This window comes from Lynx rufus, unplaced genomic scaffold, assembly GCF_022079265.1.
Source record: "Lynx rufus isolate CCGP_SWC_20201006 ecotype Redwood Valley unplaced genomic scaffold, mLynRuf1.p SCAF_2, whole genome shotgun sequence".
NCBI classification, from domain to species: domain Eukaryota; kingdom Metazoa; phylum Chordata; class Mammalia; order Carnivora; family Felidae; genus Lynx; species Lynx rufus.
The window spans coordinates 118,290,540-118,311,707 of NW_025814834.1; the positions used below are offsets into that span (position 1 = coordinate 118,290,540).

At 39.1% G+C, this 21,168-nt stretch overlaps 1 protein-coding gene across 1 annotated transcript in view; it reads left to right on the top strand.

The window, feature by feature from the left end:
* Positions 1-21,168, top strand: part of RNF115 (ring finger protein 115) — an 84,504-nt gene that overhangs the window by 45,531 nt on the left and 17,805 nt on the right. Inside the window, exon 4 of the mRNA XM_047085803.1 lies at positions 3,789-4,000. Within this exon, the coding sequence (XP_046941759.1) occupies positions 3,789-4,000 (212 nt within the window). The remainder of the gene's footprint in view (positions 1-3,788; positions 4,001-21,168) is intronic.

The following is a 21,168-nucleotide window of genomic DNA, read 5'->3' on the forward strand; positions in this document are numbered from 1 at the left end:
TTGGACATTAGAAATTTTAAAAAGTTGTTAAAAAATAGTATTGGCAAGAGTATGGAGAATGTAAGCTCTTATACTCTAGTAGGAGTATAGACTGGTACAGCCCTTTGGAGGGTAGTTTGGTACTATCTAACAAAATTTAAAATACTTAGTGATTTTATTTCTGTGCTTTCCATAAGAAAGAAAGAATGCTTCCTACTACATTTTATGGGGCTAGGATAACCTGATAGCAAAACCAGACAAGGATAGGACACAAAAGGAAAATCAGAAGCCAATTCACTTGAATGTAGATGGAGAAAACCCCAGAATAGAGTCCAGCAATGTACTGTGTTCATCCTAAGAATTCAAGGTTGGGTTAATATTAAAGGCTAGAAGCAGTGATAACATTTTAAAGTATTGAATGGAAAACCTGCCAACCAAGAATTCAAAATCTGGCAAAAGTGTCCTTCAAGAATGAAGGAGAGAGAGACGCCTGGGTAACTCAGTCAGTTGAGCATCAGCTTTGGCTCAAATCACGATCTCACGGTTCGGTTCGTGAGTTTGAGCCCCGCATTCAGTGAGCTTGTGCACCGGGCTCTGCACTGTCTCTCCCTCTCTCTCTGCCCCTCATGGGATTCTTTCTCTCACCCTCTCTCTCTGCCCCTCAATCACTTGCACGTGCGTTCTCTCAGTCAAAAATAAGTTAAAAAAAAAAATGAAGGAGAAATTAAGACATTCCCAGATAAACAACGTTTCAGGGAGTTCATTGCTAATAGATAGACCTTCTACATAAGATATGCTGAAGGGAGTCTTTCAGGCTCACTACAGACCTATTGAATTTACTTTCTGGAGTAGGGCCAAAGAATATACATTTTAAACAAACCCTCCTATTTATTCTTACACACCAGAAACAAAAACAGAAACAAAAATCTTACGGTGAGATGCCATTTTCTATCTAGTAGGTTGGTAAAAACTAAAAAGAAAAAAGACCTATGATATCTAGTGCTTGCCAGGATCTGGTGCAATGGAAACTCTTGGTGGATGTGTGAATTGGCACAACTACTTTGGAAGACAATTTGGCATTGCCTTGTAAAGTAAAGACGTATAGACCATATAAAGTTGTATAGACCACCAACGGAGAGACTGTTCTGCCTCTGTAGCCGAAGACACATACATGAATGTTCACACTGGCTGTTATAGCAAAAACCTGGAAACAGTAAGATGTTTATTGAGAAGAGAAAAGATTTTAAAAAGTATGGTATAAAGTGTGTGTGAAAATGAATGCACCAACATGTGCAGCCAAGAAAGCAAGTGCTTTCATAAAGCACTTTCATAATCCATAAGGCCCATATTATTAGGGGTATATGCATTTCTAGTGAAACTATGAAGAAGAGGGGATGATAAAAAATTACGGGTAGTGGTTAACTCTGGAGGTTGGGGCAGGGAGGGACACACAGGGTTTCGGTGGCTTTAGTGACCTGAACTAAGAGATGGTTACATGGGTATATATTTTATTTTCTTATACCTCATTTATTATGTTATTTTAAATGTATCAAATACTAGAGATCATAGTAAAAATGTTAAAGACTAGATAAAATACAAAACATCCAGGCTATGCTACTGTTGAAAAGAATGATATGACTGTGTGTGTTCTAAGTCAGTGCAAGCCTTTTTTCCCCTCCATGGCTTTTATCCCTTATGTAATGTTTGCAGTTTGTCTTCCTTTGGGGGGAGGGGTAGTGTCTTTTCCCACTTACAAATGAAATCCATTAGGGCAGAGGTTCTTTTTTTTCTTTTAAAAATTTTATTCATTTCTGCATCTTAACAGTTCCCAGAAAGTGATTGGGACAGAGTACATGCTAAACAAACATTTGTTGAATGAGAGAGAGAGAGAGAGAGAGAGAGAGAGAGAGAGAGAGAGAGACAGGGGGAGGGGGAGGGAGTGTGTGTGCATGTGTGTGAACACTTATATTTAAAGATTGGAATTCTATACACCAAAGTAACCTCTGGGTAGGAGAGTAGAATTAGGGGTAGGAATTGGTCATGGCTGAATGGAGACTGGATTGCACTTCATATTTTATATCCTGAGTTTGCATTTTTGTAACATTGATTGTGTATTTTTTAATTAAAAGGGAAGGAAACATCTTTGAAAATCAAGAAGCAAAATGTAAACTTGAAAAAATAGCAAAAAATAACATTATTGACAAACCTAATCAAGAGTTGTTTAATTTCAAGAATTGAGTATGTTGAGACTAGAGTGGGGTCTGGAATCAGCTCAGCCTTTTTTTTTTTTTTTTTTTTTTTACATGTTTTTATTTATTTTTGAGACAGAGACAGAGCATGAGCAGGGGAGGGGCAGAGAGAGAGGGAGACACAAAATCCGAAGCAGGCTCCAGGCTCTGAGCTGTCAGCTCAGAGCCCAACGCAGGGCTCGAACTCATGAACTGCAAGATTAGGACCTGAGCCGAAGTCAGATGCTTAACTGACTGAGCCACCCAGGCGCCCCGAGAATCAGCTCAGCTTTAACACGCAGCTGTGCTGCTGACCCTTTCTCTGTTTGTAGAGGAGGCCGTTGTTAGTATGAGTCTCTGGAGGAAATGTTTAGTCTGGAGATGAGCTGTGAGGATTTAAGACCTAAGTTCATGTGCCGAGCAGTTTTGTGTCCCTGTTATTATATATACATTAAATAATAAGTTTGTTTGATTTAAAACTTTGCAACAAAACAAAAAGACAGGATGTGACCAGGATTATGTACTTGGTTGGATGGAGTGAAATAAGTAGTGTTGTTCTATGGAACTCTTAAAGTATCTGGTGTACAGGTAAATAAAATTTAAATTATTTTAGTAGTGGTTTGTTTTTTCCATTCACTCTTTGTTGAATAATCCCTTTGCCAAACCCAACAAACACACATCCCCACCCCCAGTCCTCTCCCTATACCCCCAACAACACCCTTTTAATGATAAAATAAAAGTATATACAACAGAACAGTCTTAACAGATATTTCTGCACTGTCTTGTTACAGCTTTGACAATACCCCTTTCTGATGTAGCTTCTAGATCCAAGAGAAGTATTTTATAGACCTCTGTCTCCACTCTGTGGTGATGGTGCTTCTTTACAAGTGTATGTAAATACAGCCATTTTATTTAAATCTTAGATTATTATATAGTAGAAATATGGATGTCATTTGTGATAAAACAGAAGAATATAACATTGATCTAAATGGTTGCTTATGCTTAGGACAGAAGTCCATGATCATCTCTGGCTCACATTTTTACTTCAGAAGGGGAACTGGTCAGAGGCCTGTGGATATGAGCTCAGTGTTAAGGAAGGGGTCCAGCTTTTGGTTTGTTTCTATGTGAAGGAAATGAAGTTTCTTAGTATGTAAACCCCAGCCTCCATGCTTGCATTTGAAAGGTATCTCTTTTCTCCTCCATAGACTTGAGGAAACGTATACTTCTTTAATTTTTTAAAGTTTATTTCTATATTTTGAGAGAGAGCATGCATGCGAGTTGGGGAGGGGCAGAGAGAGAGAAGGAGAGAGAGAGAGAATCCCAAGCAGACTCTACACTATCTGCACAGATATGGGCTTGATCCATGAACCATGAGCTTATGACCTAGGCCTAGATCAAGAGTCCGATGCTTAACTGACTGAGCCACCAAGGCGCCCCAACATATACTTCTTTAGTTTGGAGCTGCTTAATTTCAAAGTGTTAAAAATTATTCCTCTCTTTTTTCAGTATTTGTTCTTACCATTTTCTCTTTCCTCTGATCTTGAAACGAGTAATGTGTTCTTTATTTCTGTTTTTTACTAGCTCTGGGAACATTTGGACCACACGATGTTTTTCCCAGACTTTAGACCATTTCTAAGTAGCAGTCCACTGGACCAAGATAATAGAGCCAATGAGAGGGGTCACCAAACTCATACTGACTTCTGGGGACCAAGTCGGCCTCCACGGCTGCCAATGACTCGAAGATATAGATCGCGGGGAAGTACTCGTCCTGATAGATCCCCAGCTATTGAAGGGTGAGTGAGTGTTTTTAAGTTCTCTTTAATGGTAGTTTCAGTGAAGGATGTATTGGCTTAATCTAATCCTTATAGGTTCTCATACTTCTTACCTTTATGGATAAGATGGAGATCTATGGAAAGAATGAAGATGAAGATAAATTGAATGTCTGTACTCAACTACTACCAGTTAACGAGTGATGATAAACTAAAGGATGATGAAACTAATGCTATAGGTCTCTGGTTAATTTTATTATTAGTGTCTCAGATTAATATATAGGTGATACATTTGTATATCAAAATTTCAGAAGATATGGAGAGGGATATCCAATATATTGGGTGACATTAGGATTCAAAAAGACCTCAGCAAGTTGGAGCAATGGACTTAATATGAAATTTACTAGGAATAAATGCAGAGTCTTGTCTAATTGTATTAGACACTGGAGTTACAGTGGTGAGCAAAACAGATGCTGGCGCTTGATCTCATGTAGGAATAATAGATTTTGTAAATGTTTGCCATATGCATAGGACTGTGCTTAATGCTTTCTCTGCTTATCTTATTTAATCCATATGGACTAGTAGGTGCCATTGCTGTTCTCCATTTATATAAGAATAAACTGAGACTCAGATAAATAAAATAACCTGGATCAGTGGTGGAGCCAGGATTTACTTGAACCCAGGGATATATAAATCTAGTGCTGCATGGCAGCCACTAGCCACATGTGGTTATATCAATTTAAGTTAATTAAAAGTTAATAAAACTCAAAATTCTTCACACAGCCATATTTCAAGGGCTCAGTAGCTACAGATAGCTAGTAGTTACCATATTTTACAGCACTCATAGAACATTTCCATTATCTCAGTCCTATTGGACAATGCTGTTCTAGAGCCTGTACTCCCTCACACATACACACAACCTCTAGGTTTTATTATTAATAGTTTACTATACTTATCACCTACCTATCCATCTGTTTGTCCATTAGTTCATATTATATCTTATAAATTTCAAAGTTAGTTGTAGACATTTCTTCTTAGGACAGTCATAGAATATAGGAAATCTAATTTAATGGCATTGTCTAGGACGAAAACCAAAAAATCTTAGACCATTATAGGAATTTATGGTAAATCTGTGCCAGTTAGAGGTAAATCTGTGCCAGTTAAACTGCATATAGATTACTTTAGCTGCTCTACCTAGTGTGGATTGCATTGTTGAACCTAGCTAGTTCTTCTCAAATTTTACTTCCTAGGCACTTTTTTTTTCTCCCACCCACTAAACTGCCAATTTTGGATCCGTGTTGTGGTCTGCTTTTCCTTGCTCCTCCCCTGGGGGATGGCTGAGCACTGCTGGAGGAAAATCATTAAGTGTGCCCGTCGATGCCCCTGCAACTGGCAAAGTATATTTAATCTTCATTAGACTGTCAGTGCTTTTGATTAGTCTTTTAATTTGCATTCCCCTCAGGAAATATTTTGATCTTTCACCAAATTTCATTCCAGATTTCCCATCTGGTAGGCTGATTCTCAGCAGCTGACTTACATTCTTCATTTTGAAAATTGAGGCCTTACACATGAACTCCCAAAAACCCTGTGTCCAGTTTCTGTACCTAATATTTATTTCTCCTTCCAGTCTCCTGAGATGAGGTATCCTTTGTTTTCAAAGTAACTCCACCAGCCCATGTTTCTGATTCATTCTTTACCAGCTTCTTCTGAGATTTAGTTTCATCCATTTTCTTCTCCTTGCTCCCCTTTTCCCCTTTGCTACTCCCCACCCCCCCACACTTCCGCAGCATGGTTTTCAACACTGGCTGTACATTAGTGTCACTGAGGATATTTTAAGAAACACTGATGCCTGGTCCCGGTCCCCAAGGATTCTGATTTAGGTATTCTGAGTGAGATCTAGGCATTGGTAATTTTTAAAACCTTCTGAGGTTATTCTGATTTTAGCCAGAGTTGAGAACCATCGCTTTAGTTACTGCCCAATCTTACTTCCTTTCTTTTTCAATAAAATTTCCTAAGAGGACTCTGCATTTATTTTGTGTACTTTCTCATCTCTAATTATTACTGTGCTACTATAATTTGGCCCTCCTATCACTAAAATCGCTGGTGACCTTCTAGTTGCAGACCCAGTGGATACTCGGAAATCTTTATTGTTTGGCTCTAACTTACTGAATTCAACATTTTCCTCCCTCTTGAAATTCTCTACTTCTCTGATTTCCATGACAGTAAGTTTTCTCGATCTACCTCTTCTCAGACTTTTCCTTCTTGTGGATATTTCCTAAATATTTGTTTTTCCAAGGTGTTTTCTTTATTCTGATTTTCTTTAGTCTGTAGTAGGGTTCTTAGATTTGGAACTTATTGACATTTTGGACTAGATAATTCTTCGTTGTATGGGGGCTCTCCTGACTTCTGCCTACTACATGTAGTAACCACCCCCCCCATCCCTCCATTTATTTATGACCACCAGCAGTGTCTTCAGAAATTGCCAAATGTCCCTTGAGGGAGCAAAATTTTTGTCTCTCAACTCTTAGGTTCTCTCATAATTCTAATAATTACATACTAAAGATTCTCGGAGCTGTATTTCTATTTTGACCTTTCCCCCAATGTAAGACTTGAATATATAACCTCTTGTTAGACATTCCCATCTGGATATTCTATAGATGCTCCAACCTCACCAAGATGGAAGCGAAATTCTTTTCTTCCAAACCTGATCCTTTTTCTCTATCTGATTTTGATTGGAAGTACCATTCTCTACCCAATTTAGAAACTGAGACATTAACGTGGACTCTTTCCTTTGTCTCACTCAAGTCTCCAGTCATTAATTCTTCCTGATCTTTATTTCCTATTTCTCAACTCCTGTTTTGCACAGCCATTTCCCCTGTAGTTCACATCCACATCTTTTCTTACTTGCCGGCACTCTTGCACTAGCCTCCTGCCTCTTCCTTCTCCTTCAGAGCTTTCCCGCATTACCCTTGCAGGATCATATACCTAAACTTTCAAATCTGTATCACTTTCTTGTATAACATCCATTCTCATAGGGTTCATAACCTCACATACAAGGTCCTCTGTGTATTTGGACTCTCCCAACCTCTGCAGCCTTGTTCCCTGTCACTTCCTGCTTTTCTTTTATTCTGCCAATATAAAGCTTGTTCTCTGCATACACCATGCTGTTTCTAGCTTCTTTATCTTTGCTTAATCTGTTTCCTCTGGCAGAAATACCTTTACTGCTTTCTTTCTTTTTTTCTCTTTAATTTTTTTTAATGTTTATTTATTTTTGAGAGAGAGAGTGCAAGCAGGGGAGGGCAGAGAGAGAGGGAGACACAGAATCCAAAGCAGGCTGCAGGCTCTGAGCTGTCAGCACAGAACCCAGTACTGGAGGGGTCAGATGCTTAACTGACTGAGCCACCCAGGTGCCCCCTTTTACTGCTTTCTTAACCCAATTAATCTTCTGGTGAATTTAAGAAACCTCATCTGACCTCAGGACTATATCAAATACCCTTCTTTGTGCTCTCCTAAGGCACCTCACGTACTTCCCTAATATAGTTCTAACTGTGCCAGTTGAAGTTCTATTAATACTAGCTAGCATGCAGGAAGCATACCATGTCAGGCTTGACATTCATAAGCCCATTTAATGTTCCCCAAAACAAGGTTAAGTAGGTACTGTCGAGGAAAATTGAGATTGTACCTTATTAGAGTATATGTTAGTTATCTGTTGTTGCATAACAAATTATCCTAAAACTTGGTGACTTGAAGGGTAATAATCACATATTATCACTCACAGTTCTTTGAGTCAGGAATTCAAACAGAGCAGGAGATAGTTTGTGCTGTGTGATATCTAGGACCACAGCTAGAAGACTTAAAACCTGAGGGCTGGAATCCTTTGCACACCTATTTGTGTACGTGTCTGGTGGTAGTGCTAGCTGGTGGCTGGGCATCTAGTTCATGCTGTTGGCTGGAAAATCCACACATGACCTTCCTTGTTTTTTGGTTTTTAAGTTATTTATCTTGAGAGCAAGGGCACAAGCAGAGGAAGGGCAGAGAAAGAAAGAGGGAGAGAGAGAATCCTAAGCAGGCTCTGTGCTGTCAGTATGGAGCCCAAGGCGGGGCTTGAACTCATAAACTGAGATAATGACCTGAGCCAAAACCAAGAGTCAGATGCTCAACTGACTGAGCCACCCGGGTGTCCTTGACCTTCCTTAGTTTTCAGTCAAGTTTAGTTTTTTTTGTTTTTTTTTTTCCCCCCAAGATGTCCATTCGTTTGTATTTGTCTGAGTGTTTCTTCATTCAGATTAAATATCTGGACAAGAATATCAAATAAATGATGTATCTTTCTCAGTGTTTCATAACAGAGGGGGCACATGATGTTAACTTGTCCCATCATGGGTAATGTTAAGTATGACCATTTGGTTAAGGCAGTGTCTGCCAAATTTTTCTTATAAAGAAAAATTTTACCCCTTTTCCTCTGTAATTAATAATCTGGAGTGATACTTGAATATTAAATATCTAGTTCCTAATAGTTTTTTACTTAATGATATTAAAATCTATTGATGATTCTTGCCTGAATTATTACCATAATGGCTATAAAATAATGATTTTTCTATTTCTGTGATTCATCCTACAGATATCAATCTACTGTAAAAGATTTGTTCTTTTCCTTGCCCTATCACCAGTGTACTTGTTTATTTTAGAGTGGACTCATGGATTTTATTTTTATTTAATTATTATTCATTTTGATGCTCAAATAATTCCAGTTTCTCCAGAGGAATTGGATCTAAGCATGGTAGGCAGCCAGCCACATCCTTTATTTAAAAAAAAAAATTTTTTTTTTAAATTCTGTATTTATTTTTTGAGAGAGAAACAGAGAGTGTGTGTGGGGGAGAAAGACAGAGAGAGAGAGGGAGACACAGAATCTGAAGCAGATCCAGGCTCTGAGCTGTCAGCGCAGAGCCCGACACAGGGCTCGAACTCACTAACTACGAGATCATGACCTGAACCCAGGTGTCCCAACACATCCCTTTAAGTTAATAAGAGAGTTGGGGTGTCAGGGTAATGTGATCCGCTTGTGTTTCTCTCATTATTAGCTGATAATATCTGGCCGACTGGATGAACACAGTTTCTGCTGGGGTTCCTGTAATGGGAATAAAATTCTTTCAAGAAGATTCTTTTAGTTGTTAAATAGGAATGGGGAGACTTATTCTAATTTGTCCTTTCTACTGTGTGAATGCTTAAAAACACAGTATGAATGCCCTTGGGCAGCCTTATATTTTGTCTGCAATCTGAGAGAAAAGGAGAAGCTAACTAGCATTTATAAAATGCCTAGAATTTTCAGGCACTAGGGTATATACACTCTTCTCACAGAGTGCTGGAGCTGGGCCATGTACAGTTAAAATAGGCAGGGGTCAGATTTTAATATCTTTTGCTCAAAAATTCCTTGCCAGATTAATAAAATATCAATGTGAACATATTAGGCTTGATTCAGTCCTCCTTGGTTGCTTTGTTTCTTTATTCCATTGGAAATTGTGGTCTACTCTATTATCACATTGTTCCTTTAACTAATAGAGGAAAGAGAAAGAAGTAAGCTTCCTTTTCTTATATGTCCTTTACAGCTAATCATATTACCTTAGTAACGTATAACCTGACTTAATGATGGCTTAAATAAGAATTTTTTTTAAACACCTAACAAGATATCTGTAGCTGGGTGGCAGTAGGATAGTTCAGTATCTTAACCATGTTAGGGTTGGATCTCTGTGATCCTCTTGATCTTTCTGTCATGCTTAACTGCCTTAAAGCCTCAGGAAAGAAGAAAGGGAAAGGGGATAGTATCAGCTTATTTGTTCCTTTTTTTTATTTTTTATTTTTATTTTTTTAATTTTTTTTTTCAACGTTTTTTATTTATTTTTGGGACAGAGAGAGACAGAGCATGAACGGGGGAGGGGCAGAGAGAGAGGGAGACACAGAATCGGAAACAGGCTCCAGGCTCTGAGCCATCAGCCCAGAGCCCGACGCGGGGCACGAACCCACGGACTGCGAGATCGTGACCTGGCTGAAGTCGGACGCTTAACCGACTGCGCCACCCAGGCGCCCCTGTTCCTTTTTTTTAAAGGAAAGGAAAATCTTTTCTACTCTCCCACTCCCTCCTCTATATCCCCTGCCAAGAAAATTCCACTCACCGGGCACTTTGTCACATGCTCCCCATCCCCAGCTGTAAAGAAAACTGGGAGAGTGTGGATTTAGCTTTTGAATCCTTTGTAGTAGGAGGTGGTAAGGGAGAAGGGTGTTCAGAATGGATTTGGGGTCAGACAGCCAGTGTCTGCTAATTAGCTATTTTCTTTTCTTTCTTTTTCTTTCTCTTTTCTTTCTTTTTCTTTCTCTTTTCTTTCTCTTTTCTCTCCCTTTTCTTTTTCTTTCTTTCCTTCCTTCCTTCCTTCCTTCCCTCCCTCCCTCCCTCCCTCCCTCCCTCCCTCTTAATGCCCAATGTGGAGTTTGAACTCATGACCCTGAGATTGAGAGTTGCCTGCTCTGCTGACTGAGCCAGCCAGGTGCCCCTAATTAGCTGTTTTATTAGCAAATAGAAAAAGTAACATGTTATTTCAGAGTAATTATAGTGCAGTTAACATGTATTTTACATTAATGTTTCAGCAGTCTTCAGAAGATTTTGACCTTATTCTTGCAAAACATGTTAACCATCAGCACTCTCTTCCCTCAATGCAGTCTTTTTTTTTTTTTTTTTTTGGTGAGTGTCATGAACTCAGTGATTTTTGGTTCTCAGTGTTTTCTATATTTTAGTCATTTAATTCTTGTTGATTTCTCCCCCTCTCTATAATTATTATTATCATTTAAAGTTTTCATTTAAGAAACCTACCTGCTTTTTACCATATTCAGACATACTGCAAAAAGAAGCTTCCTATTATTACCCATGTAAACATTATTGACTATATAGATGGAAAAACATTTGCCATTAGTAGAAAGTAACCATTAAAGTAAATGTATTAAAAATGAAGCAACATTATCTCATAAGGGGTTAATATTCAAAATACAGAAAGAACTTATACACCTCAGCACCAAAAACCTCCAAATAATCCGATTAAAAATGGGCAGGGAATCTGAATAGACATTTTTCCCAAAAAGACATACAGATGTCCAACACGCACGTGAAAAGATGTTCAGCATCAGTAATCATCAGGGAAATGCAAATCAAAATCACAGTATGTCACCTCACACCTGTTAGAATGGCTGTTATCATTAAAGACAAGAATAACAAATGTTGGTGAGAATGTGGAGAAAAGAGAATGCACCCATGTGCACTGTTTTTCGGAATGTAAATTGCTGCAGGTGGTATGAAAGACAGTATGGAGGTTTCTCAGGAAGTTAAAAATAGAACTACCATTTGATCCAGCAGTTCCATTTCTGGGTATTTATCTGATGAAAATGAAAACACTAATTTGAAAAGATATATGCACAACACCACCCCCTGTGTTTATTGCAGCATTATTTATAGTAACTAAGACATGGAAACAGCCTGAGTGTCCATCAATAGATGAATGGATAGGGGCGCCTGGGTGGCTGAGTCAGTTGAGCATCTGACTCTTGATTTCGGCTTAGGTCATGATCCCAGGGTCATGGGATCAAGTCCTGCATTGGGCTCTGCACTGAGCCTGCTTAAGACTCTCTTTCTCCCTCAGCCCTTTTCCCCTACTCGTGCTCTCTCTCTTAAAAAAAAAAAAATTTGATGGCACTAAAACAGACACTCAGATCAATGGAACAGAATAGGGAACCCAGAAATGGACCCACAAACGTATGGCCAACTAATCTTTGACAAAGCAGTCAAGAATATCCAATGGAATAAAGACAGTCTCTTCAGCAAGTGTGCGGGGAAAAACTGGACAGAGACATGCAGAAAAATGAACCTGGCGGACCACTTTCTTACACCATACACAAAAATAAACTCAAAATGGATGAAAGACCTAAACATAAGACAGGAAGCCATCAAAATCCTAGAGGAGAAAGCAGGCAAAAACCTCTTTGACCTTGGCCACAGCACCTTCTTGCTCAGCACGTCTCTGGAGGCAAGGGAAACAAAAGCAAAAATGAACTATTGAGACTTTATCAAGATAAAAAGCTTCTGCACAGTAAAGGAAACAGTCAGCAAAACTAAAGGCAGTGGACGGAATGGGAGAAGATATTTGCAAACGACATATCAGATAAGGGGTTAGTATCCAGAATCTATAAGAACTTATCAAACTCAACACCCAAAAAACAAATAATCCAGTGAAGAAATGGGCAATATATGTTATGTAACCCAGTATATTAACATTTCAACACATAGTCAATATAAATATTCTTTTTGTTTTGTTTTCCAAATTTTTATTTAAATTCTAATTAGTTAACTTACAGTACAATACTGGTTTCAAGAGGGGAATTTGGTGATTCATCACTTACATAAAACACCCAGTGCTGATCATAACAAGTGCCCTCTGTAATACCCGTTCACCTATTTAGCCTACCCATACCCACCTTCCTCACCAACCCTCAGTTCTCTATCGTTAAGAGTGTCTTATGGTTTGCTCCCCCGTTCTCTTTTTTCCCTTCCCATTTGTTCATCTGTTTTGTTTCCTAAAATCCACATGAGTGAAATCATACAGTATTTGTCTTTCTCTGATTGACTTATTTCACTTAGCATAATACTGTAGCTCTATTCATGTCATTGCAAATAGCAAGATTTAACTTTTTCTTGATGGCTCAGTACTATTCCATTGTGTGTATGTGCTTCATCTTCTGTATCCATTCGTCAGTCGAGCACTTGGGCTCTTTCCATAGCTTGGCTATTGTTGATAATGCTGCTGTAAACATGTGGGTGCCTGCTTCCCTTCAGATCTGTATTTTTGTATCCTTTGGGTAAATACCTAGTAATGCGATTGCTGGATTGTAGGGTAGTTCTATTTTTAACTTATTGAGAAACCTCCATAGTGTTTTCCAGAGTGGCTGCAACAGTTTTCATTCCCACCAACAGTGTAAGAGGGTTCCCCTTTCACTGTATCCTGGCCAACATCTCTTGTTTTCTGTGTTGTTAATTTTAGCCATTCTGGCAAGTGTGAGGTGGGCATCTCGTTGTGGTTTTGATTTGTATTGTCCTGATGATGAGTGACATCGAGCATCTTTTCATGTATCAGCCGTCTGGATATCTTTTTTGGAAAAATATCTGTTCATGTCTTCTGCCCATTTCTTCACTGGATTATTTGTTTTTTGGGTGTTGAGTTGGTAAGTTGTTTATAGATTTTGGATCCTAGCCCTTTATCAGATATGTCATTTGCAAATATTTTTCCCATTCAATGGATTGCCTTTTAAAAGGTTTTGTTGTTTCTTTTGCTGTACAGAGGCGTTTTATCCTGTTGAAGTCCCAGTGGTTCCTTTTTGCTTTTGTTTCCCTTGCCTCTAGTGACGTGTCTGGTAAGAATTTGCTCCAGCTCAGGTTAAAGGGGTTGCTACCTGTGTTCTCCTCGAGGATGCTGATGGTTTCCTGTTTCACATTTAGGTCTTTCATCCATTTTGAATTTATTTTTGTGTATGGTGTAAGAAAGTGGTCTGGTTTCATTCTTCTGCATGTTGCCATCCAGTTTTCCCAACACTATTTGTTGAAAGACTGTCTTTTTTTTTTTGATTGGATATTCTTTTCTGCTTTGTTGAAGATTGGTTGACTGTATAGTTGTGGGTCCATTTCTAGGTTTTCCGTTGTGTTCCACTGATCTATGTGTCTGTGTTTGTGTCAGTATCATACTGTCTTGATGACTACAGCTTTGTAATAATAGCTTGAAGTCCAGAATTGTGATGCCTCCAGCTTTGCTTTTCTTTTTCAGGATTGATTTAGCTATTCAGGATCTTTTTTGGTTCCATACAGATTTTAGGATGGTTTGTTCTAGCTCTGTGAAAAATGCTGGTGGTGTTTTGATAGGGATTGCATTAAATGTGTAGATTACTTTGGGTAGTATAGACATTTTAACAATGTTTGTTCTTCCAGTCCATGAGCATGGAGTTTTTCCCCATTTCTTTGTTTCCTTTTTAATTTCTTTCATAAATGTTCTGTAGTCTTTAGAGTACAGATCTTTTACTTCTTTGGTTAAGTTTATTCCTAGGTATCTTACATTTTTTGGTGCAGTTGTAAATGGGATCAATTCCTTGATTTCTTTTTCTGCTGCTTCATTATTGGTGTATAGAAATGTAACAGATTTCTGTACATTGACTTTTATATCCTGTGACTTTGCTGAATTCATGTATTAGTTCTAGCAATTTTTTGGTGGAGTCTTTGGGTCTTCTACATAGAATATCATGTCATCTGCAAATAGTGAAGGTTTGACTTCTTCCTTGCTGATTTGGTTGCCTTTTATTTCTTTTTGTTGTCTGCTTGCTGAGACTAAGACTTCCAGTACTATGTTAAATAGTACTGGTGAGAGTAGACATTCCTTTTTTATTCCTGACCATAGGGGAAGAGTGCTCAGTTTTTCCCTGTTGAGGATGATATTAACTTCTTTTGAATATGGCTTTTATGATGTTGAAGTATGTTCCATTTATCCTTACATTGTTGAGGGTTTTTAAAATCAAGAATGGATACTTGTTCTGCATCTATTGAGAGGATCATATGGTTCTTTTTTTTTTTTAACTTTTTTTTAAATGTTTATTTTTGAGAGAGAGAGAGACAGAGACAGAGCATGAGCAGTGGAGGGGCAGAGAGAGAGGGAGACACAGAATCCAAAGCAGGCTCCAGGTTCCGAGCTGTCAGCCCAGAGCCCTACATGGGGCTTGAACCCATGAACCGCAAGGTCATGACCTGAGCCAAAGTTGAACACTTTTCCGACTGAGTCACCCAGGCGCCCCTGAGGATCATATAGTTCTTATCCTTTTTTTTTTTGTTTTTTATTAATGTAGTATATCACGTTGATTGATTTGCGAATATTGAACCTCCTTTGCAGCCCAGGAATAAATCCCACTTGATCATGGCGAATAATTCTTTTAATGTACTGTTGAATTTGATTTTCTAGTATCTTGTGAATTTTTGCGTCCATGTTCATCAGGGATATTGGCCTGTAATTCTCTGTTTTAGTCGAGTTTTTGTCTGGTTTTGGAGCCAAGGTAATGCTGGCCTTGAGGAATGAGTTTGGAAGTTTTCCTTCCATTTCTATTTTTTGGAACAGTTTGACAAGAATAGGTATTCACTGTTCCTTAAATGTCTGGTAGAATTCTCCTTGGGAAGCCATCTGGCTATGGGCTTTTGTTTGTTGGGAGACTTTTGATTATTGATTCAGTTTCTTATCTGGTTCAAATTTTCTTTTTCTTCCTGTTTCATTTTGGTAGTTTTTATGTTTCTAGGAATTTGTCCATTTCTTCCAGATTGCCCAATTTGTTGGCATGTAGTTTTTCATAATGTTTTCTTATAATTGTTTATATTTCTGTGGTGTTCATTGTGATCTCTCCACTTACATTTGTGATTTTATTTGGGTCCTTCCTCTTTTTAATAAGTATAGCAAGGGGTTTATCAGTTTTATTAATTCTTTCAAGAAACCAGCTGTTAGTTTCGTTGATCTGTTCTAGTGGGTTTTTTCGCCTATGTTGTTTATTTCTGCTCTGATCTTTATTGTTTCTCTTTTCTCTTCTGCTGGCTTTAGGTTTATTTGATGTTCCTTTTCTAGCTTCTTAAGTTGTAAGGTTAGGTTGTGTGTTTGAGACTTTTCTTGCTTCTAGAGGTAGATATGTATTGCAATCTATTCCCCTCTTAGTAGTCTTTTATGCATCCCAGAGGGTTTGGACCATTGTGTTTTCATTTTTATTTGCTTGCTTGTATTGTCCTGGTTAACCTATTTATTCTTTTTTTTTTTTTTTTAACATTTACTTATTTTTGAGAGACAGAGAAACAGCACACATGGGGAGGGGCAGAGAGAGAAGGAGACAGAATCCAAAGCAGGCTCCAGGCTCTGTGCTGTCAGTACGAGCCCGACGCGGGGCTCGAACTCACAAACCGTGAGATCATGATCTGAGTCAAAGTTGGATGCTTAACCAACTGAGCCACCCAGGTGCCCCTAACCTATTTATTCTTTAGTAGGGTGTTCTTTAATCTCCATGTATTTGTGGTCTTCCCCAGTTTTTTCTTGTGACTTACTTCAAGTTTCATAGTGTTGTGTTCTGAAAATATGCATGGTATGATCTCAGTCTTTTTGTACTTGTTTAGGGCTGATTTGTAACCCAGGATGTGATCTATTCTGGAGAATGTTCCATGTACACTTGAAAAGAATGTGTATTCTGCTGCTTCAGGATAAAATGTTCTGAATATATCTGTTAAGTCCATCTGGTCCAGCGTGTCAAAAGCCATTGTTTCCTTGTTGATCTGCTTAGATGATCTGTCCATTGCTGTAAGTGGGGTGTTAAAGTCCCCTACTATTATTGTGTTATTATCAGTTAGTTTCTTTATGTTTGTTATTGATTTATATAGCTGAGTGCTTCCAACTTGGCGGCGTAAATATTTACAATTGTTAGGTCTTCTTGAGGGATAGACTGCTTAATTGTGATTAATGCCCTTCTTCATTTATCGTTAGTCTTTGGTTTGAAATCTAGTTTGTCTAATATTAGTATAGATACTCTGGCTTTTTTTTTTGCCATTCATTAGCAAAATGAATGTTAGATGGTTCTCCGTCCCCTCACTTATAATCTGCAAATGTCTTTAGGTCTAAAATGAGTCTCTTGTAGGCAGCATATAGATGGATCTTGTGTGTGTTTGTTTTTTGTTTTTGTACCTTAAATACCCTATGTCTTTGGATAGAGCATTTAGTCCATTTATGTTCAGAGTGATTTTTGGAAGATACGAATTTAGTGCCATTGTGTTACCTGTAAAGTTGGTATATCTGGTGATGTTCTCGGTTCCTTTCTAGTCTTAGTTGCTTTTTGTCTCCCCTCCTCCCCCACTCAAAGAGTCCCCTTTAATATTTCTTGTAGGGCTGGTTTAGTGGTCATGAGCTCCTTTAGTTTTTGTCTGTCTGGGAAACTCTTTATCCCTTCTATTCTGAGTAACAGCCTTGCTGGATAAAATATTCTTGGCTCCATATTTTTCCCATTCAGCATGTTGAATATATCCTGCCACTCCCTTCTGGCCTTCCAAGTTTCTGTAGATAGATCTGCTGTGAACCTGATCTGTCTTGTCTTGTAGGTTAAGGACTTTTTCCCCCCTTGCTGCTTTCAGGATTCTTTCCTACTCTGAGTATTTTGTGAATTTGACTGTGATTTGTCTTAGTAATGGCTGGCTTTTGTTGAATTTATTGTGAGTTTTCTGTGCTTCTTGGATTTCAGTATCTGTTTCCTTTACCAGATTAGGGAAGTTTTCAGCTATAGTTTGCTCAATAAATCTTTTGCTTCTTTTTCTGTCTCTTCCCCTCTCTTTTGTATCATAACATGATACAGATGTTATCACACTTTAAGGAGTTGCTGAGTTCCCTAAGTCTACATTCATGAAACAATACCTTTTTTTCTGTCTTCTTTTCAGCTTCAATATTTTCCGTTATTTTATCTTTTGTATTACTGATTTGTTCCTCTGCTTCATCATCCTTGTCATTCATCCATTCAGTTTTGCGTCTTGGTTATAGCATTTTATTTTGGACTGACTAGTTTTTATTCTTTTATGCCTTCAGTAGGGGATCCTCTAGTGTCTTCTTTGCTTTTCTCAAGCCAAGCTAGTATCCTTATGATTATTGTTTTAAATTCTGGTTTGTATGTCTTACTTGTATAAACCCTGGCCATGACTTCTTTCTGCTCTTTCTTTTGGGATGAATTCCTTCATCTTGTCATTTTTGTCTGAATCACTTTTTGTGTGACTGTTTTGTGTGATTCACACTTTTTGTGTGAAAGCCTGTTGTATTTCTGCTCCTTAGAGTAATGGCTGTATTAAGAAAAGATTAAAAAAAAAAAAAAGCTAGATCCAATTTCCCCTTAGAGCTGAAACTTTGCAGCACTCTATGATCAGTAGACATGGTGCACACAAGGGGTTTGTCCTGGTCTTCCGGGGGTAGGGCCTTTTGCACTGATTCTCAGGATGATTTGCCCTAGTGGAGAGTATGTACCTCCAGGGTGCAGGGCTAGGGGAGGGGGCTTGGTGTAAGTAGTATGGCCTCCACTGGGTGGTGCTGTTTTGTTCACTGAAGTCGGTGAGCTGGTGGGCAGTGTGGAGGGGACTGGTGTTTGCCCCACTGTCTCCTCCCTGGAGTGGGGAGTTTGTGCCCACCACTCTTCAGGAAGCCCTCACAGAAGAGCAAACAACCACCTCTTTTGTGTCCCCTGCTTCTGCCAGAAACCTACTTTTACCCTGATTGCGATCGACGTGTCTGCCTGCCAGGCGGCACAGTTCTCTTGTGTTTTATTTCAGACATGTGGCTGATTTTCAAAACTCCAAACTCCAAATTTTAGGGACCTACCAGTCACAGACCCTCACTGATCCTCTGGGGGAGGGTCTTAGAGCTTTTGGCGTTTGACGTTTTGTCCCAGGAAAGTGGTTCCATAACTGTGCAGTGGTTCAAAGTTTATGGTAAAGTGAAGCACAAAGCTGGCACCAAGGTTTGCTGCCCTCAGCCTGTGTCTTTGTTCCTATGCTAGGGAACAGGGCAGCACGTTGATGCCACCAGTTCTTTTTGTCCCTGGGGAGGCTGAGCTGCCACTCCCAAAGGAGCTCCAAGCAGGGAGACTGTTTCTCTCCATGGAACCCAGGGGATTCTCAGACCACGCTGCCCACTCCAGGGTCTCCACCCTCTTTCCCCACAGGAGCACCCCTAAGCCCACTAGGAATGACCCTGGCGATGGCAAAAACATCTAAAACTTCAAACTTGGTGCTCCACTGTTTAGAATAACTTGTAGTAATCAGCCCCTTTCCTATTCCCAGTCATTGGTTTTGGGGAAGCATTTTTCTTGTGCAGTCCCCTGTGTGCGCTCTCACTCTGTCTCTCTCTTGCCTCTCTCTGTGATCGGGGCTCCTTCCCCTTCCCAGCACCTGCACTTCTTTTCTCCCCCAAATCAACTCTGCAGCTCCTACCTTCCACAGTGTGGCCATTTTGTCTCCCACTAGTTGTGCAGTTTTGCTCTCTCAGTCCTCAAATCAATTTCTTGGGTGTCAGAATGATACGGTATTTATCTAGCTGTGTTCAAGGGACAAGGCAAGCTTAGGGTCCCCCTACTCCTCTACCATCTTAAGTCCTCTCCTAAAGTGTTAAGATTTTCTAAAATGTTGAAGAGCGCTTGGGAAAATTCTGGGAGGCAGAAATGTATAATTTTTTCCTTGATTTTCACAATAGTTGCATTCCTTGAAAATTCAGTATATTTTAAAACCACGTGTGAAATACTTTATGTGTAGAATGGAGTTGAGTTTGGGCTCAGTAAATTGTAGGCACTTTTTCCCCAAGGGAATGTCCAGGCAGGACATTCAAAGATTATGCGTGTTGGAGGATAATTGTTTGTTGGGCCTGGCTATCCTCTGATTTTTTGCAAGATGATAAGCGCTTGGGAGGTTTACTAAATATGAATGGTACCTCCCTACTTATTGCAACTAACAAAACTGTCTCCTTGGATTTCTAAATCACTATGTAGGAGCAATGTTGAGAACTCCTGATGTGAATTAGAAGTCCTTAGATGGATCTCAATGGTTAATGTGTTATCTTAAGCTGTCTCCTTTTTTCTGTCTCTCTGTCCTCTGCTTTCTTGTGTTGGCATCATTATTGGATAGTTGCCCCTATTTAAAATGAAGGATGGCTGGTGGTAGCTCCAAGTTTACAAGAACATTACAGCATTCATCCCAGAGGATATGTCCATCTGTCACCCTTCAGGGAGGGCACTTATCTTGGCTTGGGTTTTGTGCCCACACCTCTAGTGGGTAGGGGCAATATTCTTATGCATTTTTTTTGAGTTAAGGATCTACCCCCTGACGCACCCATATGAATATTTAGTTATTTGGAGCATAATTTATTGAATCATCCATCTGATTTAAAATGAAATCTTTATTGTATATACATTTCATACTTACCTGCCTTTGGATTGTCTGTTATGGTCTGTTGATCTTTATGTTCCTTTGCTTGTACCTTACTGATTTACTTTTTATAATTTTATAGTATGATTTGGTATCTACTGGTGAAAGTCCATTTCGTTATTGTCCTTTTCCAAAAATGTCCTGATGCTTCTCTTACATTTACCCTTTCACGTGGATTTCAGATGCAATCTGTCAATCTCTACCCCCTCTCCCATCCCATTGGGATTTTGATTGGTAGTGCATTGGATTTATATATTAACTTGGGGACAGTCGGCATTTTTTATAATATTAAAACTTCTCATCTAGGTCTGCAGCTCATGTCTCAATTTATTTGGTTCTGTTGTGATGTTATTCAGCAAAGTTTTATACTTTCTTTTAACTATTTATTTATTTATTTATTTATTTATTTATTTATTTTTGAAGTTTATTTATTTTGAGAGAGCATGCCAGAGTGCGTGCAAACTGGGGAGGGGCAGAGAGAGGGAGAGAGAAAATTCCAAGCAGGCACCGTGCTCAGTGGCGAGCCTGACACAGGGCTCGATCACACAACTGAGATGATGACCTGAGCCGAAATCAAGAGTCAGTCGCTTGAGCAGCTGAGCCACCCAGGCTCCCCTCTTTTAACTTTTTTTTCTTTTATAGAGAGCATGAGTGGGGCAGAGGGAGAGAGAGAGAGAGAGAGAGAGAGAGTGAGAGTGAGAGAGAGTTAGTTCCAAACAGGCCCCACGCTCAGTGCTGAGACCAATGCAGGCCTCAATTCCATAACCATGAGATCATGACCTGAGCTAAAATCAAGAGTTGGACCTTAACCGACTGAGCCATCCAGGCACCCCTTTAACTGATTATTGCTGGAAAGCTTTTTGTTACCCAACCCCTTTGTATTTAATTGATTTCTATTATTAGGTGTAATAGTGTTCATTTTATTTCCTTGATTTCTCTAGATTTGTGGTTGTATCACCCACAGGTACTGTGTTTTTTCCCTATTTATGTCTCATTATTTTTTATCTTGTGCATTGGCTATGTTGTCACAACAAAGTTATCTAATAGTAGACATCCTTGTCTTATTCCTGACTTCACTGGGAGTGCATGTTTATTTGTGAAGCATATATACCTCTGGTTCCTCACATATACACTGGCAGGTTAAGAAAGG